This window comes from Dermochelys coriacea, chromosome 2, assembly GCF_009764565.3.
Source record: "Dermochelys coriacea isolate rDerCor1 chromosome 2, rDerCor1.pri.v4, whole genome shotgun sequence".
NCBI classification, from domain to species: Eukaryota; Metazoa; Chordata; order Testudines; family Dermochelyidae; genus Dermochelys; species Dermochelys coriacea.
The window spans coordinates 45,319,162-45,343,682 of record NC_050069.1 but is presented as its reverse complement, the minus strand read 5'-3'; the positions used below and the strand labels follow the sequence as shown (position 1 = coordinate 45,343,682).

The 24,521-nt window shown below is 41.2% G+C and overlaps 1 protein-coding gene across 1 annotated transcript in view; it reads right to left on the bottom strand.

Moving 5' to 3' along the window:
• The window catches only part of TRIQK (triple QxxK/R motif containing), a 94,955-nt gene that overhangs the window by 57,582 nt on the left and 12,852 nt on the right, over positions 1-24,521 (bottom strand). The window contains 3 exon segments of the mRNA XM_038392788.2: positions 13,944-14,008; positions 14,010-14,022; positions 17,281-17,439. Coding sequence (XP_038248716.1) covers positions 13,944-14,008; positions 14,010-14,022; positions 17,281-17,338 — 136 coding nt within the window. The 5' untranslated portion in view covers positions 17,339-17,439.

The window sequence follows — 24,521 nt, the reverse complement described above, 5'->3', positions numbered from 1 at the left end:
AATCCTTGCTGATCTTAAACACAAAAAAGAAGCTTACAAGAAGTGGAAGATTGGACAAATGACCAGGGAAGAGTATAAGAATATTGCTCAGGCATGCAGGAGTGAAATCAGGAAGGCCAAATCACACTTGGAGGTGCAGCTGGCAAGAGATGTTAAGAGTAACAAGAAGGGTTTCTTCAGGTATGTTAGCAACAAGAAGAAAGTCAAGGAAAGTGTGGGCTCCTTACTGAATGAGGGAGGTAACCTAGTGACAGAAGATGTGGAAGAAGCTAATGTACTCAATGCTAATGTACTCAATGCTTTTTTTGCCTCTGTCTTCACGAACAAGGTCAGCTCCCAGACTGCTGCACTGAGCAGCGCAGCATGGGGAGGAGGTGACCAGCCCTCTGTGAAGAAAGAAGTGGTTTAGGACTATTTAGAAAAGCTGGATGACCACAAGTCCATGGAGTTGGCGGACGTGATTGCAGAGCCATTGGCCATTATCTTTGAAAACTCATAGCGATCGGGGGAAGTCCCGGATGACTGGAAAAAGACTAATGTAGTGCCCATCTTTTAAAAAAGAGAAGGAGGAGGATCCTGGGAACTACAGGCCAGTCAGCCTCACCTCAGTCCCTGGAAAAATCATGGAGCAGGTCCTCAAGGAATCAATTCTGAAACACTTAGAGGAGAGGAAAGTGATCTGGAACAGTCAGCATGGATTCACCAAGGGCAAATCATGCCTGACTAATCTAATTGCCTTCTATGATGAGATAACTGGCTCTGTGGATGAGGGGAAAGCAGTGGACGTGTTATTCCTTGACTTTAGCAAAGCTTTTGACACGGTCTCCCACAGTATTCTTGCCTGCAAGTTAAAGAAGTATGGGCTGGATGAATGGATGATAAGGTGGATAGAAAGCTGGCTAGATTGTTGGGCTCAACAGGTAGTGATCAATGGCTCCATGTCTAGTTGGCAGCCGGTATCAAGTGGAGTGCCCCAAGGGTCGGTCTTCGAACCGATTTTGTTCAATATCTTCATAAATAATCTGGAGGATGGTGTGGATTGCACCCTCAACAAGTTTGCAGATGACACTAAACTGGGAGAAGTGGTAGATATGCTGGAGGGTAGGGATAGGATACAGAGGGCCCTCGACAAATTACAGGATTGGGCCAAAAGAAATCTGATGAGGTTCAACAAGGACAAGTGCAGAGTCCTGCACTTAGGACGGAACAATCTCATGCACTGCTACAGACTAGGGACCAAATGGCTAGGCAACAGTTCTGCAGAAAAGGACCTAGGGGTTACAGTGGACGAGAAGCTGGATATGAGTCAACAGTGTGCCGTTGTTGCCAAGAAGGCCAATGACATTTTGGGATGAGTAAGTAGGGACATTGCCAGCAGATCGAGGGACGTGATCATTCCCCTCTATTCTACATTGGTGAGGCCTCATCTGGAGTATTGTGTCCAGTTTTGGGCCCCACACTACAAGAAGGATGTGGAAAAATTGGAAAACGTCCAGCGGAGGGCAATAAAAATGATTAGGGGACTGGAACACATGACTTATGAGGAGAGGCTGTGGGAACTGGGATTGTTTAGTCTGTGAAAGAGAAGAATGAGGGGGGATTTGATAGCTGCTTTCAACTACATGAAAGGGGGTTCCAAAGAGGATGGAGCTAGACTGTTCTCAGTGGTAGCAGATGACAGAACGAGGAGTAATGGTCTCAAATTGCAGCGGGGGAGGTTTAGGTTGGATATTAGGAAAAACTTTTTCATTAGGAGGGTGGTGAAACACTGATATGCGTTACCTAGGGAGGTGGTGGAATCTCCTTCCTTAGAAGTTTCTAAGGTCAGGCTTGGGAAAGCCCTGGCTGGGATGATTTAGTTGGGGATTGGTCCTGCTTTGAGCAGGGGGTTGGACTAGATGACCTCCTGAGGTCCCTTCCAACCCTGATATTCTATGATTCTATGAACAACTGAGACCAAGTTAAATGGGAAATTCCAGTCTAAAATGTGCAACTAGGGATATCCGAAGAGGACACATATTGTACCTGTTAACTGGTCTATGAATGTTACATTTCTATAAATATAGTAGCAAGAATAAATTGGAATTTATCCAGCAGTTTAAAAAAATAAATAAAACAATGCTAAAAGTGATGCTTTGACAATAAGCATATTTCTGATTCTTTAATCTCTGTTACTTTAATAGTTTTACTATTTTGTGCTGAAAGCATAAAGGTTGAGTGACAAAGGTTAATAGTTACCACAGGAATTTGTCTTTTTTCCCTCCCAGTCTCTCAGCATGAATTTCCTATTCACTTCAGCAAAAGGAAACAGCCTGTTGAATTCATGATTATGTTCTTCAATTATTTTGAAATCTATACTTGGCTTTGGTGCAAATATCCAACTATGAACCGAAATTGTTTTGCTTTCTCAAGTACAACTACAGTGAGGTAATTTCTTGAAATCCTTCTAAATATATTTTATAGATATAAGTTTCTCCAAAAGCTGCTCCCCTCGACAGAATTTTCTCCTCATGGATCAGTCCTCGGAGTGAAGCCATAGGCCATACCTTAGTTTTGTGGTAAGGTATTGACTCCCACCACTTCTGCATTCCTGTGTGAAGACTCGTCACTGATGTGACATCAATGGCATAAAAGGAGGTGCAGATATCTCTTGTGCTAGTACGCTGCTGCTTTGTCCTCCCAAATAAGTGCATTGTATCTTCTATTTTAGGGCCTTTTGCGCCCACAGAAATGGCCTCAGGACTTGACCCACAATATTTAGATCTATTTGTGTCCTGTCCATTTGCAGTCACTTTATACTGTTACAATTCTGTATTAGTACTGGTTGCATTTCCAAAATTAATTCTCCAACCCCAGCACAAAAAAGTCATCAGTGAACACAGCTTTCTATTACTAACATGGCATGAAAAACACTCAACAAAACCTGAAACATAATTAGGCTTTTAAGTATCTGAACATAGTCATCCTCACTCTTAATCCTTGTGTGTACGGCCTGATTCTTTCAATTACACTAGTGCACATCTGTAGAAACACCACTGAAACCAATGGAATTACACTAGCCTCAAAATAGCATGAGAGCAAAATCAGGCCTCTCAGATAAATTCTTTCCAGTAGTCAGCTCATGTTCTCCTTGTCCTATGAAGCATACCTACTCTTACTGAAAATTACCTGAGCTTACCTAGGAAAAGCAGAGGCACTTAATATGGTATACCATGAAATTCTCCTTAATTTCTCTCCATTCTTCCCCCCCACCCCCGGTGGCAGAGTTAAGGCCAGGGAAAGTGAATGTCTTTTCTCCTTTATTATTTTTTGCTACAGCCAAGATCAGTCTCTCTCCATGTAGAGTACTAAAATAGTACCTTCCAAGTTGTTCCTTTCATCCTGATTCCTCATAGGAATTCAATAGCTTTTCTCTATCCACTCAGCAGGTCATATTTGGTATTCCCATTAAGCCATTTCCATAAAGTATATGCTATGGGGTCTGTAGTTTCCCATCCTGCCTTCCAAGATAACTTGAACTCATACATTGCAGACAAAAGTCTGATTTTCTCGTAACTCTACTCACCATTCCCACATGTTACTGTTTTTAATAATAGCTTGGTTTGCTGATAAAGTATGTTAAGGGTTGTACCTTCAGTTCTATTAGATTTGAAATTTATTCAACCTTGCTAGCTTTTCCCCCCTGTGGCATTCATTCCAGCATTAAGTGTTTCTATCAACTCCAGGGAGGACAAAAATTATAGTAGTTAATTCTTTTTAGAAAAGGATTTCTTCTGATATTATCCTGCTCGTCTGTTCACTCTTCTTTTCAATGAGGAGGTACTCAACACAGCTTTGGCACCATGCCTGCACATGATGAAAAAGGCTGTGAGCTAAAAGAACCCAGACACAGACAGCTGCAGCGGCACAGGAGCTAGCAAACAGAGCTCTAAACAGGGGAGTTTGAATGGGAGTTCTGTTGGAGAAGGTAGTTGTACTTGGTTTTGTATTTTTAGTATTTTTTTGTGTGTGTGTGTGTAGGGGCTTTGTGCTGGGAGAGCAGCTGAGCCTGATTAGGGGGTGGGGCTTTGTGCTGGGAGAGCAGCTGAGCCCTGCTTAGGGGGTGGGGCTTCTGACTAGGGGTCCTATAAAGGTAGCCAGCCAGGCAGGCAGCAGCACAGGAGCTAGCAAACAGAGGAGTTTGGATTGTGGTGCTTCTTTAGGGTTTGCTTTGGGGGAGGTCTTTTTGGTGTGGCTTATGTTTCCTAGATTAACAGGATTTAGGTGGGAAGGTGATGACAGATATGGAGGCAGCTGTGGGAGTGACTCCTGTAGTGGAAGACACATTGAGGATGACTGGATGTGGAAGCTGTGGTATGTACATGATACTGGAGGGGGGAACCGGTAAGAGTTTTTTCTGCATGAAATGTTGTCTGATAGAGCTGATGGAGGAAAAGATCTGAGGTTTGGAGATGCAGGTGGAAAGTCTGGTTGAGTTTAGGAAGGGGTTTGAGCAGATGATGGAGCAAAGATATGAGGTATCTGAAGGGAAAAGCTCAGATTCACGGATGGAAGCAGGGCTGGGGAATTTTGAGGGGAGACTGGGTGAGGAAAGTGGTCAGTGGAAACATGGGACTCAAAGAACCACGCAGAGGAAAAGACGGGCTAGTGAAGGAGAAATAGAGCTTAGGAACAGGTTTGCAGAGTTGGAAAATGAAGAAGGGGCTCAGCAGGTACTTGTTGAAGGTGGAAGGGTAAGGAAGAAGAGAAGAGAAGCTAGTCCTATAGGAAAAGCAGAAGAGTCAAGGGAGACTAGATGAAATATGAGCCCCAGGAGGATACAGGATGGGTTGAAGAAGATTATAAGGGAAAATAGGAATGGAAAGAACTTGCAGCCAGAGGGAACAGGGGAGAGACTCGAGAATAGCACAGTCACCAGGAAAAGGCAGGTCTCTGTGATCGGGGACTCTTTATTGAGAAGAATAGACAGGCCTGTAACTAGAGCTGATCCAGAGAATAGAAGGGTGTCCTGTCTTCTGGGTGCTAAGATACGGGATGTAGACCTGAGGTTGAAAAGGATCCCAAAGGGAGCGGGAAAGAATCCCCTAATTATCCTTCATGTGGGAACAAATGATACGGCTAGATTCTCGCTGGAAAGTATTAAGGGAGACTATGCTAGGCTGGGGAAGACGCTTAAGGAAATTGAGGCTCAGGGGATATTTAGCGGGATCCTTGTTCCTAGAGAAGGGCAACGAAGGTGTGACAAGATTATGACTGTCAACAGATGGCTTAGGCAGTGGTGCTATAAGAAGGGCTTTGGGATGTATGGCCACTGGGAGGCATTCACGGACAGAGGACAGTTCTCTCGGGATGGACTTCATCTGAGTAGGGAAGGAAATAGACTTCTAGGATCGAGGCTGGCACAACTGATGAAGAGAGTTTTAAACTAGGAATTAGGGGGAGATGGATGGGAGATGTCCAGGAAATCTCCACGCCAGATTTTAGCATTGAGAGGGAAGAAGACGAAATCAGAAAGGATACAGCTGTGGGTAGGAGAATGTATATAAGGAGCGAGGGCAGTGTGGATACTAGTCTAATAGGTTATACTGGCTGTAGAATGACTGTGCCTAAAAGGGTACAAAATGTGAGCGAGGCCAAACAGCAAAAAATTAAGATGTTTGTACACCAATGCGAGGAGCCTAGGTAACAAAATGGAGGAAGTAGAACTGCTGGTACAGGAAGTGAAACCAGATATTATAGGGATAACAGAAACATGGTGGAATAGTAGTCATAACTGGACTACAGGTATTGAAGGGTATGTGCTGTTTAGGAAAGAGAGAAACAAAGGTAAAGGTAATGGAGTAGCATTGTATATCAATGATGAGGTAGAATGTAAAGAAATAAGAAGCGATGCAATGGATAAGACAGTCCGTCTGGGCAAAAATTACATTGGGGAAGAAAACTAGTAAAGCCTCTCCTACGATAGTGCTTGGGGTGTGCTATAGACCTCCGGGATCTAATTTGGATATGGATAGAGCCCTTTTTAATGTCTTTAATCAAGTAAATACTAATGGAAACTGCGTGATCATGGGAGACTTTAACTTCCCAGATATAGACTGGAGGACCAGTGCTAGTAATAATAATAGGGCTCAGATTTTCCTAGATGCGATAGCTGATGGATTCCTTCATCAAGTAGTTGCTGAACCGACTAGAGGGGATGCCATTTTAGATTTAATTTTGGTGAGTAGCGAGGACCTCATAGAAGAAATGGTTGTAGGGGACAATCTTGGCTCAAGTGATCATGAGCTAATTCAGTTCAAACTAAATGGAAGGATTAACAAAAATAAATCTGCAACTAGAGTTCTTGATTTCAAAAGGGCTGACTTTCAAAAATTAAGGAAATTAGTTAGGGAAGTGGATTGGACTGAAGAATTTATGGATCTAAAGGTAGAGGAGGCCTGGGATTACTTTAAATCAAAGCTGCAGAAGCTATCGGAAGCCTGTAACCCAAGAAAGGGGAAAAAATTCATAGGAAGGAGTTGTAGACCAAGCTGGATGAGCAAGCATCTTAGAGAGGTGATTAAGAAGAAGCAGAAAGCATACAGGGAGTGGAAGATGGGAGGGATCAGCAAGGAAAGCTACTTAATTGAGGTCAGAACATGTAGGGATAAAGTGAGACGGGCTAAAAGTCGAGTAGAGTTGGACCTTGCAAAGGGAATTAAAACCAATAGTAAAAGGTTTATTGCCATATAAAAAGAAAACTAAGAAAGAAGTGGGGCCACTTAACACTGAGGATGGAGTGGAGGTTAAAGATAATCTAGGCATGGCCCAATATCTAAACAAATACTTTGCCTCAGCCTTTAATAAGGCTAAAGAGGATCTTAGGGATAATGGTAGCATGACAAATGGGAATGAGGATACAGAGGTAGATATTACCATATCTGAGGTAGAAGCGAAACTGAAACAGCTTAATGGGACTAAATCGGGGGGCCCAGATAATCTTCATCCAAGAATATTAAAGGAATTGGCACCTGAAATTGCAAGCCCATTAGCAAGAATTTTTAATGAATCTGTAAACTCAGGAGTAGTACTGAATGATTGGAGAATTGCTAATATAGTTCCTATTTTTAAGAAAGGAAAAAAAACGTGATCCAGGTAACTACAGGCCAGTTAGTTTGACATCTGTAGTATTCAAGGTCCTGGAAAAAATTTTGAAGGAGAAATTAGTTAAGGACATTGAAGTCAATGGTAAATGGGACAAAATACAACATGGTTTTACAAAAGGTAGATCGTGCCAAACCAACCTAATCTCCTTTTTTGAAAAGGTAACAGATTTTTTAGATAAAGGAAATGCAGTGGATCTAATTTACCTAGATTTCAGTAAGGCATTTGATACCGTGCCACATGGGGAATTATTAGTTAAATTGGAGAAGATGGGGATCAATATGAACATCAAAAGGTGGATAAGGAATTGGTTAAAGGGGAGACTGCAACGGGTCCTACTGAAAGGCGAACTGTCAGGTTGGAGGGAGGTTACCAGTGGAGTTCCTCAGGGATCGGTTTTGGGACCAATCTTATTTAATCTTTTTATTACTGACCTTGGCACAAAAAGTGTGCTAATAAAGTTTGCAGACAATACAAAGCTGGGAGGTATTGCCAATTCGGAGAAGGATCGGGATATTATACAGGAGGATCTGGATGACTTTGTAAACTGGAGTAGTAGTAATAGGATGAAATTTAATAGTGAGAAGTGTAAGGTTATGCATTTAGGGATTAATAAGAATTTTAGTTATAAATTGGGGACGCATCAATTAGAAGTAACGGAAGAGGAGAAGGACCTTGGAGTATTGGTTGATCATAGGATGACTATGAGCTGCCAATGTGATATGGCTGTGAAAAAAAGCTAATGCGGTTTTGGGATGCATCAGGAGAGGCATTTCCAGTAGGGATAAGGAGGTTTTAGTACCCTTATACAAGGCACAGGTGAGACCTCACCTAGAATACTGGGTGCAGTTCTGGTCTGCCATGTTTAAAAAGGATGAATTCAAGCTGGAGCAGGTACTGAGAAGGGCTACTAGGATGATCTGAGGAATGGAAAACTTGTCTTATGAAAGGAGACTTAAGGAGCTTGGCTTGTTTAGCCTAACTAAAAAGAAGGCTGAGGGGAGATATGATTGCTCTCTATAAATATATCAGAGGGATAAATACAGGAGAGGGAGAGGAATTATTTCAGCTCAGCACCAATGTGGACACAAGAACAAATGAGTATAAACTGGCCACCAGGAAGTTTAGACTTGAAATCAGACGAAGGTTTTTAACCATCAGAGGAGTGAAGTTTTGGAATAGCCTTCCAAGGGAAGCAGTGGGGGCAAAAGATCTATCTGGTTTTAAGATTCTACTCGATAAGTTTATGGAGGAGATGGTATGATGGGATAATGGGATTTTGGTAAGTAATTGATCTTTAAATATTCAGGGTAAATAGGCCAAATCCCCTGAGATGGGATATTAGATGGATGGGATCTGAGTTACCCAGGAAAGAATTTTCTGTAGTATGTGGCTGGTGAATCTTGCCCATATGCTCAGGGTTTAGCTGATTGCCATATTTGGGGTTGGGAAGGAATTTCCCTCCAGGGCAGATTGGAGAGGCCCTGGAGGTTTTTCGCCTTCCTCTGTAGCATGGGGCATGGTTGACTTGAGGGAGGCTTCTCTGCTCCTTGAAGTCTTTAAACCATGATTTAAGGACTTCTATGAAAAACCTCACCCATGTCTGAGCTATTGGAGTGGGTGGGTGAGATTCTGTGGCCTGCACTGTGCAGGAGGTCTGACTAGATGATCAGAATGGTCCCTTCTGACCTTAGTATCTATGAACCCCATTCTGGTCTGGTAGTGCTTGTTAGACATATGGAACAAAATACTGTTGCCTGGGGATAGCATAAAATACTTCTGAGAAGTGCTGATTTAAATGATCATACTTGCTGTTTTTACTTTCACCCCACAAAGAGCTGACCTTATCTACAAGTACTCATGGCCCAAAGCACAGGTGAGTCTCAGGATACATCTACATAGGGATAAAAGACCAGAGGTGCAGCCACAGCTGGCCCAAATCAGCTGACTTCTGCTTGCGGGGCTCAGACTGTGGGGCTAAAAATGAGCTCCAGCACGAGCCCAAAGTCTACACAGAGCCCATGAGCCCGAGTCATGTGACCTAGGCCAGTTGCGGGTTTTTCATCCCGATGTATACATACCCTAAGTGAGTATGAAAGTGTGAATCTACCTTCGTGTTGCTTACATATTCTTCCTTCAATGTGTCTTATGCCAAATTTGAACTTCTTTTAGGATTACTTAGATTCTCTTTGACTCATATTTACAAATTCAGAGGTGTTGCCTAAATCAGAATTCCTCCACACTAAGACACCTGTAGAGCTACTAACATGTGGTCTACCAATGCTCAAGGGAGTCTATGTAAGCATAATTTACCTGCTGAGAAGTTAGAAGAATGTGTAAATCAAATGAGCCCCCACAATACTTTAATTTACATCATCCAGCTCCTACATGTATAAATCACACCAACTCCCTTAGACATAGATAGTGTATGTGTGCAAAACTCTGAAGGAATCTGACTATGAGGGGATTAACTTACACATCGCTTCTTCAGCTTCAGTGAATCTGCCTCATTGTCTCACCAACATGCCAAAACCCTGATTGAAAGTCCTATGGCCCCTGGTGAGACAGTTTGGCTGCACATGCCAGTTTATAATCTGACTTCTCTGATTCAACTGCCAACAAGTAATGGTATTTTTCAACACCTCTTCGCTGGGAAATGAATGCACAAACCTCACTTCATAATGCTCAGGGTGGACTGATTTTAAATCAATGCAATTTAAATGGCCGATTTTAATCATGATTTAAATCAAGAAGCAGGAAACCTTGATTTATATCTACTTTAATTGTGTTTTGAATTTATGCTTTTTCATTAAAAGAGTACTTGTGGCACCTTAGACTAACAAATTTATTTGAGCATAAGCTACAGCTCACTTCATCGGATGCATTATGCTCAAATAAATTTGTTAGTCTCTAAAGTGCCACAAGTACTCCTTTCCTTTTTGCGAATATAGACTAACACGACTGCTACTCTGAAACCTGCTTTTTCATTATTTTCCTAAGCCTTAACTGAGCTGGATCCATAAGAAAAAAAGTTTATTAGACATGTTTGCATTTAAAATTGATTAAACACAAAGTATTATCTGTAGTTGAACTGATTGTTTATGTTCACCTTGTCCTTCCAGATTTTAGAACTACAAGAACTCATTCTTTCACACCTTGCTTTTATTCATAGATTGGAAAAGTAAAACAAGCTTCCCTGCTTTTTCAACTCCCAAGTGGTTTCTTAATTTTGAATTAACTGGTCATTGAACTGAATTAGCTGAAATGAAGAAAACACACACATTGCACCTGCTAAACAGGCTACTGCTATCAAAAGCTGGTTTAGCACTTCAACAAACTCTGCTCTCAGGTACTTAACCAGTAATTTCCAACAGTTCAGTGTTTACTCCTGTGGGAATTCTGCACCACAGCATAAACGCAGAATTTAATGTCCCCCGCAGATTTTATTCTTTCCCCACAGAATAATTGATTCATGCGGCCCTCTCAGACAGCGGTCTCAAGCTGGCACATCTTGTTCGGGTGTCGGGAGCACCTGGCAGAGACATAAATCACCATCTGAGGGGATGGGGTGGGACTAGTCATGCATGTCAGAGTCTGTCCCTCTCACTCTCTATTGCAGTGCACCTAGAGCCAGGTAAGGGCAGGGATGGAAATGCCCTGGCCAGTGACTCCTATCATGTGCCGGGCTCCAGCTGCTAGTTCTGGATGGGCTGGGCTACAGGACTTCCTCTTCTCCTGCACAGGCTGGGGCTGGGTCAGATCCAACTCCAGGAACTTCCCCTGGCTGCAGGAAGCTCCGCACCCCCACAACCAGACCTCCCACCCATGAGGCCCACCCCCTGCATCCAGACTCCTTGCACCCAGACTTCCCCACCACGTCCCCCACCTCTGCACCTGGACCACCTCTCTGAGCCCCCTGCACCCACACCCCTGTGATGCTCTGTACCTCTGGGGAACACCCAGCACCCCCACGTTCATTCTTGTAAAATGACTGTGTACAATCTAATGCAAAGTTTGTCATGTCGGATGTCTTCGGAAGGCTCATGATGCAGTTATGAGGCTGAAAATGTATCCTCATGGCTTAAAATAAGCCCAAGCAAAAACTCTCCAAGAGCAGAGAGGCAGTTTACACCTCATCAGGGCAGGTATGGGACAAACCCAGCCCAGCCTCTCAGGAACAAAGGATGCTGGCCTAGACAGCAACAAAAGGATCTGTTGGACTCTCGAGTGAGTCACCTCCCCCTTCCTTTGGCCAGTTTGTGACTGCGATGAGGTAATGCTCACCTGAATCTGAAGGGGAATTCAGGGGGCAAAGCTAAGAGGGAAGAAAGAACATGATAAAAGGGAGAGACATTTGCCATGCTTTTCCGCTTTCTTCCACCTATATCTACAGACACCACCACCAAGCAACTGAAGCACTGATCAAAGAGGAGAACTTGGCTAAAGAGCAACCAGCCAGTGTGAGGTGAGAAGCATCTAAGTTTGAAAGAGCACTGAAAGCGTTAAGATCAGCTTAGAATGTGTTTTGCTTTTATTTCATTTGATCAAATCTGACTTGTTATGCTTTGACTTATAATCACTTAAAAATCTATCTTTCATCGTTAATAAATGTGCTTGTTTATTCTTCCTGAAACACTGCATTTGGTTTGAAGCATGTCAGAGGCTCCCCTTGGGATAACAAGCCTGTTATATATCAATTTGTTAAACTGACAAACTCGTATAAGCTTGCAGCATCCAATGGGCGTAACTGGACACTGTAAGACAGAGGTTCCTAGGGTTGTGTCTGGGACCAGAGATATTGGCTAGTGTCTGGGACCGGAGATATTGGCTATTGGGGGGGTCTCACAGCTGATCAAGGTAAAGCTGGCTCCCAGAGTCGAGGATTAGAGAGACCAAGCAGATCACCGGTCAGGATAACACCAGAGGGGAACGTCACACCCCCCAGCCCAGTGAGCCCCAATATTTTTATACAATCACATAGTCTTTCCTGCAGATTTAGATGGCAGCTGTGGTTGCTCAGCAACTTTAAAATAAGGCCATTTACTTAAATGACTAATTATGGATAAAATGTACTTAACGTTAGGCAACCACTTTTGAAAACGTGGGTCTGTCTCTTATAATATTTCAGAAGTAGAGAATTTTTAAGAATGGATACAAATGGTAAGCACCTAAATTCATACTTAGGAAACCAGTTGTATGGGGGGGTGTATTCTGCATATTTTCTACCTCTACACAGGAAATGAGTCATAACAAAAGAAAGTTAAGGGGAAACATTGTATTTACTGTTTTTATTTTAAAGTGTTCAGTAACTGATTAAATTTAGTAATATCAAAGTCTTGCACCACCCAATATTTATTAAAAAATAGCTCTGGACCACCACATTTAAATTTAAATTTGCCAGGCATATATATTCATATAGAGATGGAATAAGACAAAGCTTCACCTAATAAGGAGTATCATCTAATTATTTCTTAATGTTTTACTGACATCTGCAAGCATAAAATATGTTTGTGATGGGTTTGGGCCCTTTGGGGTGTCATCCGATGTGGTGGGATGCCACCGAGTCAGCCTATTCTGCCAACCTGGGTCCCCTTAACCTGGCCTTGCTGGGTTAGGCTCACAAGCCTCTTCCAGCCAACCACACAGGCAGGGCCACACCCAGCTGCACAGAGGACAGAGATCCGCTCTGGAAAAATTCAGCCTTAGGGGCTTGCCCCAACACTCTGATGCCCTCTCCTTTTAAGGGGTACATTCCCAAAGGTTTTATGAAATTTGTCCCCTCCCTCAATGTGGAGGGAGATATGCACAACTTCTCCCCCCCCCCCCCCCGTTAGAAATTACATAAACTGGGTTATATTATAAAGAAATAAGTTTAACTATAAAAGGTGAATTTTAAGTGAAGATAAGATATAAACAGACAGAACAAAGCAGTTTACTGACCAAATAAAGCAAAATAGGCAAGCTAAGCTCAATATACTTAAAAAAAAAAAGGTTACCAAATGTAAATTCTCACCCTAAATGTTTTTAGGCAGGTTGCAAAGTTTCTGTGGTTCAGAGTTCCCAGTTATATTCCTTTTCAGACTGGACCCCTGCCTCAGTCTGGATTTCCCCTCCTCCCCCAGCCTTCACTTCAGGTGGCTTTAGCAGTCTTTCTTCTTGTGCAGACAGACCATGGAGAGGAGAAGTCCCACCCTTAAATAGGATTTACATATGGTGGGAATCCTTTGTTTCCCAAACTTGACCCCCCTTTCCCTTCCAGTGGAAAGTTACAAGAAGTCCTAGGTAATGTTTAGTATCAGGTAACAAGACCACCTGACTCTGTAGTATCACAGCGTCCAGGAATCAGTGGCAGTATGGAGTGTCCGCAAGAAGGCCAAGCCTTTTCATACTCCATTGTCCTCAATGATGGCTCATCAGCCCTGTCTGGCTTTTCCACTGTTGTACCTGAAGTGCTAGCAGTGGGCATCACCCAAAATAGCATAGTTGAAATACAGATACATAGTCAATATTCCTAATTTCAGATACAGAAATGATACAGGCATACAAATTGGATAATCACATACATTAAATTATAACCTTTCCAATAATATCTTACAAAACCCATCTTGCATAAAGTACATCTCAGTTATGTCATTCATATCAAGCATATTTTCATAAAGAATATGGAGTGAAACATCACAATGTTTTCTTTTAAAATCATGCATTTTTTTCTTCTGTCTAAAGTCTTTGCTGAATGGGCTGGCCCTTAACACTGTACACAGGATGCATCCCAAAAGGAGACATTAATCTGTATTTCTTACCTATTTGTTTCCTGTATTGCTCAATAGGAGTTCTTGTGGCAGAGGCATCCTTTCTACCCATCCTTTGAGTCCAAAACCACTAAGTAAGGAAGGGGGGGGAAAAATCATCATTATTTTTAAATAATGAATTATCTAAACAAACCAATGAATTCTATGCATATCAAAGTCTTTAACGAGTAAAATAGTTATCTAAATTCCATACAAAAGGAATAAACCTATACAGAGTAGAAATAGTTACTAACCCTTCTGCACCTGTTTTTCTTTGAGATGTGTTGCACACGTCCTCTCTGCTGTAGGTGTATGTGTACCCCACCCCAATGCACAGTTGTCAGAATTTTCCCCTTAGCAGTACCCATTGGGGCAGCACGATCACCCTCTGCTGCCTCATGCAGGCATAAAGCGCGGAACCACCACTGACCCCCCTCAGCTTCTTCCTATCGGACAGACTCCAATGGAGAGGAGAAGAAGGGCAGGTCATGGAATGGACATGCACTACACATCTTGAAGAACAACAGTTATGGAAAAGTTAGTAACCATTTCTTCTTCAAGTGATATCACAGATGACTCAAAAGCATTCCAATCTGGAGGTGGCCAAGAGCCTATTTGAACAGAGACTACAGGACAACTTGTCCAAACTTAGCAATGTCTCTAGACTATCAAGAGATACCATAGTGAGAGGCAAACATATGCCATGATGACCAGGTTGTCACTTTGCAAATGTCTAATATGGGAACATGGGCCAGACAGGCTGCAGAGGCTATCTGGGATCTAGTCAACTGACCCAAAACTCTATCCAGAAGCTTCACATTCACCATCTATCCAAATAGATATCCAAAATGTGATCCTTTGGGTGGATACAGGACAGACCTTCATCCTGTCCACACATGCTGTGAACAGTTGTGTCCAAGACCTAAAAGGTTTAGTCCGTTCTAGATAAAAAAACAAAAACAAAAAAAACCCTAAAGCTTTTCTAATATTTAGAGTATGAAGCCTCTCCTCACCTTTATGATCATGAGGCTTTGGAAAGAAGGTTGGTAAGAAGACTGCTTGGTTAATCTGAAAACTAGAAATCACCTTGAGAAGAAACCTTGGGTGGAGACGAATGCAAACTTTGTCTGTATAGACAATTGTATATGGAGGACCTAATACCAATGCCCTCAATTTCCCCAGCTGACATAATAGCCACTAAAAATGTCACCTTTATAGAAAGGTGCAATAGGGATCAGGTCGTTAGAGGTTCAAAGGGGGTGACCCATCAGTTTTTCTAAGACTAGATTCAAGCTCCTGGGGGAACAGGATTTTGCACCTGTGAAAACTGTCTATCCAGGCCCTTTAAAAATCTTACAGCCATAAGGCTGAAAAAAGAGAGTGGTTTTCAACAAGTGGTGGAAGGTTAAGAGCCACTAAATGCACACTGATTGAACTAATTGCCAATGTTTAGTGTTTTAGGAACAGAAGATTATGTGCTGAACAGAAACAAAGGACTCAGGACCAGAGAAGCTCTTTTCACTCTGACCGAGACAGAGAACTTCTTCCATTTAGCCAAAAAAGTACTCCTAGTTGATGGTTTTCTACTATTTAGCAGCACTTCCTGAACAACCCTAGAACATAACTTTTCTTCAGACACTAGCCACAAAGCCTTCAAGTCATCAGGAGAAGGGTCTGCAGATTGGGATGGGAGGTGACCCTGATTCTGTGAAATCAAGTTCATGTGTAGTAGGAATGACAACGGGGGACTGATAAGTTTAATAGCTCCAAAAACTAGTGCCGAGAGGGCCATCCCTCAGCATAAGATGAGCCTTGTTCTGCTTAATTTTGCACAGAACTTTGGGCAGGAGAGGAATGTGAAGAAAAACATACAGGAATTCATCTGACCATGGCAGTAGAACACATCAGTCAATGAACCTGGACTGCAGCCCACTGCGGAGCAAAACTGGTGTCTTTTTTTACAAACTGATCCACTTAGGGAGTTCCCCAGAGCTGGAAAATGGACCTTGCTACATCTGAGTGAAGGGGCCACTTGCAGTGGTTGATGAACAGCCTGCTTAGGCGATCTGCCAATGTATTTTGGATCCCTGGAAGGTAAACTGCTTTCAGGATTATGAAATTGGCAATGCAGAAGGCCCAAAGTAGAACTGCTAAAATGACACAGCAGTGAAGACCAGGCTTCTCTTGGTTTGGTTTGGTTTTGTTTTATAAAACATGGCCACTGTATCATTGGTCATAACCAATGAACCCCTTTTGATTTGTGAAAGAAATGCCATGCAAGCTAACCAGATAGCTTGCAACTCCCTGACATTTATATGCAGACTGAGATCTTGGGAAGACCAGAGATCTTGTGTCTGTAGCAGACCCAAATGAGTCCCACCCCTCAACTAGTATGCTGGTACGAGGCATCTATGACTAAGATGAGAGATTGTTGAGGCTGGGCAAAGGGAACTCCCTTGAAAACGTTAGCAGAACCTATCCACCAATCTAGGGAGGATAAGACTCAATTTGGAATGTGAGCTATCATGTCCATGATGCTTCCTCAATGAAGCACACTTTGCACAACCAGCCCACAGCTCTCTCATATGTAGCTCCAACAAATCTGTTTTTTGAACCTGAGACAGGATGGACTTCTCCATGTTGATCAGCAAGCCGAGCTCATCTAACATGGGCTGAAAAATGTCTTGCTTTATAAGTCAACATGGCTTTATAAGAAAAGTCCCTGAAAAGGGACAGGGAAGGGATTACTTCACTTTCACCATGTTAAAAACCTACCAATCTGTTGTGAAGGGGGTGCTGCCGAGATCATTTGCGGCTTTCCCCGCGATAGTACCATTTTGAACGGAACACTAACTGCTGCATCCCATGTTCCCACATGGTGCAGAGGTGAAGGAATGTGTGTTGGTACCTTCGCCACCAGGCAACGCTCTTGTACAGTCTTTCGAAGAAGAACAACGAAATACTGGAACTAATCATCAATATTACAAACACTACAAGACGAATTCTAAAAGTACTCTTTTTCTATAATTTGGTTTATTAATATTTTATAGAACTCATTAGTTTGAACAACAAAATAAACGCAGTTTAAGAATTTTGAACAAAACAAGCTGCCATCCAATATGAACCTTGGTATAGTTGAAATCACTTTTAGTAAAACTATTTTTCTTCGATAAATCACTGACTGAACTTAAAGTCTGCTATTATTCAGATTTCTATTTGCCCATCCCCACAGAATCTGGGTGCACAAGAATATGAGCTAGTAAGAGAGAACGCAATATGCAGGCTCATATAGATATAGGGCCAGACTGTGCTTGTGAGATCCACATGAAGAGGCCTTCCATGCACTTACCTCCCCCATCCAAAGTAGAAGGGGAAGTCTGCTTGCCTTCACAGCAGCAGTGCCTCATTCTCCTGCCACCCAGGGACGCCTGTCCATAGTTCTAGATATCGCCAAGTGAGTAAAGGGTAGATAGTAGGTGGAGTCACTTTGATTGTCCTCCAACCTCACCTAGCAGCAAAACCAGAGGAGAATAAATACCATCAGAGCCTGTATTAACTTTCCTCTATTTCTTATATTAACCCTCCTTGCTCTTAAAGGGGAGTCTCAAGAACAGTAATTGGAGAGTCTTGACAGTGCCATGTTGTCAGAGCCACAGACAGCACCAGGGGACGCAGAGCTGCTGCAGAAATGCAGGAACTCCACATGGATGGACCCCGACCCCAGGATGATACCCCAAGATCTATGCACATGTTTGGGATCAGCAAGAAGTGTTGGTCTGACTCATTTTCTTCCACTGTAGAGAATAAACAGATGAATTCAGAGAAAATTCTAAAAAGGGAACCACATGGATTTTCCTGGATTGCAGCTCAGTCCAGAACTGAGGTACCTTAGTCCTCACACTTGCTATTCCAATTCCAGGTTTCTCTTGCCCAGAGATGAAAAATCAGATTATATTATACATGTGTAGTAATTGGGATGTGCACAAATGGGGACTACAAATTTACAACCTAACTCAGGTCTCCAGAGTCTAAATCCACTATCTCTCTATTAACATTATTTTTAAAACTTTCAGAGTAATATATCAAAACGTACAGATGTTCTAAAATTAAAACAGCAAGGATGAAATTCACCCATCACCTTCCAAAATCTAATCAACCAACCTTTTGTATAGAGAACTCCAAATAGACTAGAGCAGTTTGGAATCTACCTCCCAACTTGCAGGCAGGCTAGGGACCTGCACACAGTCGTCCCTCTGAGGCTGCTATTCCCACTAATAATCACAGCTTCTTCACACGTTGGTATCACTTTTCTCTACTAGATCCACACAATCATGGTTCCAATAACCCTTCTAGCCAACCCCAAACAACCAGCTGAGTGGTATATAAGAGGTACTAAGACGCTGTATACAGCTGCTCCCTCTGTATGTTTCTCTCCCCACCAAGTAACACCACGTGGTTTACCTGGTGCAGTGGGATGCTGGAAATGGATTAAATTCACCCTCTACTCCAAAAGCCAAAATCTGGCTTTAAATCCATCTTCAAAAAAATATATATTAAACCACCAAGACAAGTTTGTCAAATGAGCTATTGTCAATGGCATAACTGTTTTCAAGCCAGGTTCAAAGCACAGTCCCAGAAATTATCCCCGGGGCTTATTCATGCATCAAACAATGTAGCAGTTATTATCACTGTTTGTCCATTTGGTCATTTGGGGCCCAATTCTGCTTTTTGCTGACAGTACTGGCCAGAAATCACCACCCATTATATCAGTGCAAATACACAGTAACTCCATTAACATTAACTGAAGATTTTGATACACTAAGTACATTTAACTCAGTAAATAACCCACATTTAGGTATCTATAGCATATACTAGGCTGAATGAAACTAAGGAAAAAGAATTGCATTTGTTTTGTTTTTCAGTTTCTTGCCCCTATTTCCCGTAAAATCATAACCCAGCTGGGAAGAAAGGCAACTGATTCCCACATAATGCTTACACCAGGGCAATGGTGGAAAATGGAAAATAAAGTTAATATTTCAACTAACAAAGTAGATAATACAAAATTTTATACACCAAAATCTAGTTTTTTGCTTATTTTATTCCACTGTTAGAAACAACGTTTGACTTGCCTTTTGCATTTTCAATAGCCTAGGAATGTTTTGTAACAAAATGTTATCTGTGAAAGATGCTTACAGTTTTAGTAGTGCACTGCCAATAAAATACAAGAGTGCAGAAAAATTATTTCCCAATAGTTAAAATATATATTTGGCCTATTTAATGTGAGCCACAGAGACATTCCTGTTCAGTTGTGTGGTTCAAACTGTCACTGATTCAGGCATCTAGAACCTCTAAAACGCTGTGACTTTTCTTTGTTCTTCAAAGCCATGCAGTAATCATCATTCATTTCTACTGCTTTGATGGTTAGATAGCAAACTCCTGAGAAACCCATAGAGACATTAGCACATACAGACACAATGTCTAATAAGACAGCTATTTGCATAAAAGATCAGCCACAATTTAAAATGTGTTGTGATAAATGTGGAAGGGGAATAACAGATCTATATTAGCATGTACGAAACCAAGATTGTTTTCACAATTTAATTCCTTGGGAGCTGTGGCTCATCACCTTCCATTGTAAAGAATTCTGCATTCCCTAAGGAAGTAGCTTGCTATGAGCCAGAGTTAAGCTAAAATATGGATTAATAAGAGATAATATTTATTATTTATGAATCTTGCTGCAGGAATGGTTTCAAACGTAACCATCAGATCAGATTTCTAGAAAGAAAAAATCTGGAATCTTTCTAACTCACGAAATACTTTGAAGAGAAAATTGTCACCCCTGTTTAAAACAGAAATATTTCACTCATAAATATATCTATTATTTCCCAAAATAATTCACACCGTTTAACAAAGTATGGGCTCAGTCCTGCTTCCATGGTACTCAATAGCAAAATTTCATTAATGTCAGTTGGTGCAGGATCGAGCCTCCTTTCTTGTTTCTTTATTTAACCTGAATTCTACACAATTATAAAGTGCTGTACAAACTCTAAACTCTGTGTAGGTTCCTGGAATTCTAATGACTATATACCATTTAAAAACCATCTAAAAGAGTTTGCCACTGTTCTTTTAGATATTGCTAAAAAAGACTTAAGGAGTAGTTTCAGGTCATTAGAAATCAATGTGAGCTTTCTCCCAGCTCTCAGCTTCTACAAAAATGCTTTTTTTTAAAAAAAAAAATCATGTACAAGTGATTTGAATGATATTTTGTTTTTTAGTCTGTTTTCAGATTTTTAAAGGGGAATTTTTTCTTTGGTCTTTTTTCCCCCTTCTCTTTCCTTGTACCACAAGAGGAGTGCTTTATCTTTTTTTCTCCTGTTCTATCACATCTTGACCACTATCCAAGATGAAGAAGTGGCTGATATCACCCTCCATTGTCAATAATATATTTCTGATTTTGACAATTAATGAGAGCTATAGACAAAGAACTGTTTGAATATCCATTCAAGATCTGACTATGAGAGAATTTAACTCACTACTCTTGAAATACAGTTCTGTTTTACTGTTCATGGGAATTTCAAAGATTATTATTCTGGCCATCTAAGGGATCATACTGTCCCTTTCATTAATGGAATAGAAACATATCGTGAATGACTAAAAAAAAATTAATAAAAAATAAATATAGGGACTATAAAGCACATGGCACTGTGCTTTGTACATTTATGGTGCTATATAAATGATTAATAACAATAATAAAATCTTAAGTAGGTTCCACTGTACATACCAAAAGCTGCATGAATGCAAAATTCCATGAAAATGATACTTGGTATTGAATAATGTGTTTTGATTCTTCAACTATAAAGTATAAGTATAAAGTTTTTTAAACATTAGCATATAGTAATTGTGAACATTAAAGATAATTAAAGGTTGAAATGTAATTATTAATTTGACAGAAGAGAAATTAAGAATTTGTGACTGAAAGGACTCCCTGCAGAATGCTAATGTTATGGGCCAAATTTTCAGACACTAGCATCTAAGTCTAATTTACACATGCATCAATATGGATATACTCATAATGACTAACCGAATATCTATACATGTAGCTATCCATCTGCATGTAGCTATCCATCTGTACTACAAATGGATGCCCAAACAGGCAAACACACTTTTTTTATTTAGGCAATGTAGGCCTATGTTTTCAAACTATAAAGGCAGCTGAGTCTTAACTCAGTCTATAACTCCGAGTCGGATTTAAAATCTATAGAAGTCAATGGAAAGAGTTCCACTGACTTCAATGGACTTTAAATAGGTCTTTTGTCAATAAACTTCATAGTCAGTTGAATAACCACAGTTTTTTAATTGAGTTAAATTAGCCAAAGGAGGGAGACCATAATGATCCACAAGTGCAGTGGGAAAACGTTGCTAGTGACAAAAAAACTAATACATTAAACAAGGACAACAGAACGAAGTGCTACAACAAACCCCATGGCCAACTAGATGTCACAGCTGCCGTCACTATGCTGCATGATAACTCAGAACTTCCTGGCAGCAACAGAACTAGAACTCATATCCTACTGCTTTCAGTCAGACACCTACCACTTTAGGCAAAGAAGAAACTCCATTATCTGTTAGTAATATTGTGCCTATGGCACACAATAGAGCAATTCTGATTTTACCTATTAGGAACAGCAAAAATACACAGCACTCTAACTCAATGTTCTATATTCCTTAGTTCATTTCAAAATCCACAACAAATGAAAAACAAATTAAGTATCAAATATTTTCATTTTGATTCTTCAAAAAAAGAGTTTAACATATTTGATTAGACACCGAATACTAAAGATAAGGATTAAAATATAACGATTGATTTTGATCATGTGAGAAAAATATTATTTTAATTAAAATACAATTCTGGTAGGATTTAAATCAAGATGTTCACATCAGTCAAATTTGATAAAAAAGGGGACATTTGTACAAAAATAAACGGCTTGTTTCCCACTCTCACTCAAGTCGTTACTCCAGGGGGAATTCTGCGCCACTGTGCGTATTAAGAATTCATGTCCCCCACAGAAAAATTACTGCTGATGGAGAAGCAAAGAAAAGCTGCAAGAGCAGTCACATGACCCTCCCCAGCTACACAGGCACATCGTTTCGTGCACCTGGAGCAGCCAGCAGAAAGATAAATCACCATGGAAAGAGGGGATGGGGATGCCCCAGCTGGTAGCTCTTACCCGGGCTCAGCTGCTAGTCCCAGCTGGGATAGGGGTGGGGAAGGACAGGACTTCCTCACCCCCTACAAGGAGCAGCCAGGGCCAGATCAGACTCACTCCCAGAAATATCCCCCAGCTACAGGAAGCTCTGCACACACCCACCCTGTCGCTTCCTGCCCACATTGCTCCGCAGCCGCAGGGGGAGGCGTCACTGCACAGGGAGCTGCTCCCCCGTCTGCCCAACTCCTGTGCATCTGGACCCTCCCCAGACCCACTGGCCAAGCCCCAACAACCTGCATGAAGCCCCCCACCCCACCTAGCCACTTACCCCCTGCATTCGGACCCCTGCCTCTCCACTCAGATCATTCCCTGCTGAGCCCTCGCAATTGAACCCCCAACTGGATGAGTCCCACCCCCCTGCACCTAGATGAGCCTCCCACATCTGAACCCTCACCCCACCGAGCCCCAACCAGCTGCACTCAGACCCCCACTCCATCAAGGCCCACTCTCCCAACACCCAGACCCATCCTCCCACACCTAGACATCCCCCCCCACTGATCCCCAACGACCTTCACCTGGATCCCCCTGCAGAATCCCATTCCTCCTGAACCCAGAACCCCCACAGAGCCCCTGTGCATCCATTTAATAGCACCTGGGAGCTGCAACCAACATCAAGGCCTCATTAAGCTTTGTTTTTTCTGGAATTTGCATATATTTTGATGTAAAGATGTTGATGAACAAAATGTTAAGATTCAAGACTGAAAATATTAATGCCTTCACTAGAAAATATAACCATGGTGTGGGGAAATAGGTACTCATGGAGGAAGTCCATGTAGAAAGGACATATCTGTTTCATGTGTAATAGTATATTATATATCATATCTATCTACTTATCCGTGTGTGTGTGTGTTTGTGTTTATCGGTGTATATAATGTTTTATTAATGTATTGATTGTAGCATATTAAAATGCCTTTTTATAGTAATTCTTTAATATACCCAATAAAATATGTTACTTACATGACATTTGCATATAAGTAGCCATAGACTTTGGTTCCATGTGGAAGAGGGGAAGTCTACCTGGGTTTCTGTATCTCTTCTCACAAAGCCCCACAAAACATATGGACTCTGCAATCACACAAAGGAGGATTCTACCCCATCTCATTTATATGCATAAACATTTGAATTTGAGCTTACATGAATAAAGTTCGAGTGCTTGTTATTGTCAGACACATACCCCAGATCCAGCAAAGAACTTCAACATGTGTTTAATTTAAGCACGTCAGTAGTCCCGCTGGAGTTAGTAGGATTACCCAAGTTAAGTATGTATCTAAATGCTTTACTGCATGTGGACCCAAGTCTGATATGATAGAGAAAGCAACAGCAACGTTCTTTTTCTTACTGGGCTCTCAGTATATGGTCTGCTGGGGCTCTCAATACAAGCTGTCCTACATCTTAAAAATTCAGACTTCTGTTCAATGTAATATACTATATTCACTTAAAAATACTGAATGTCTGCAATCAAAAAAGAATCTCTACCCTTCTGACACTAAAAGAAGAAAACCCCCTCAGGCAAACATACTGCAGAGGGTTTTAATGCCTCCCATTGTGTGGCAGTTAGCCTTGTCGATGTACAAACTACAAATAAAACACTGTTTTTATACCTGCTCTAGAGGGGCGATTATCTACTTGAATACAGATCAGAAGCATCTCTCAGAACTGGAAGATGGAAAGAATGCCAACGAATGAAGACAACATGGCTAACATATTAATATTACTCATTTTCAAGATCTTTGTTTTAAATTTACCTTAAATTCTATAATTTTCCATTAAAATATATAAAATCAGATAATATTATATATGGTTTTCATCATCACCCAACACAAAAATGAAAATTGGTTGGGGGTTCTCTCTGAAAGAAAAATTATAAGATATATACGACTACATGTGATATTTAATGCTAACTTTTTTTAAAAAATAATGTGACCTATTATATACGGTATTTGGTATATATAACCAGCATGAAAAGCAAACACAGAAGTTGTACCATGTTGATTGTGATTTGAGGGTAGATAAGGAGAGCAAAGGCATTTGTCACACTTATACAACATGAAAATAAAGCATGCACCTTTTACTGTGCAAGTTAAAAGCTTATTGAGTCAAGAGGAATGACTAGAATCAATTATTTCTTCTGCCTCAGTGATTCAAGATATCAACAGCAAACAGTCTGCAGTATGGTTGAATATAGGCACTTTCATTCCCTCTTTGATCCTTCACATCCACACCTTCACCTTTCATTTCCTTTGATGAGCTAGGAAATCATTTAAATTAAAACTACCATGCTATAGGGTCGTACACCTCAAATTTCAAAATTACATTCTTCTGA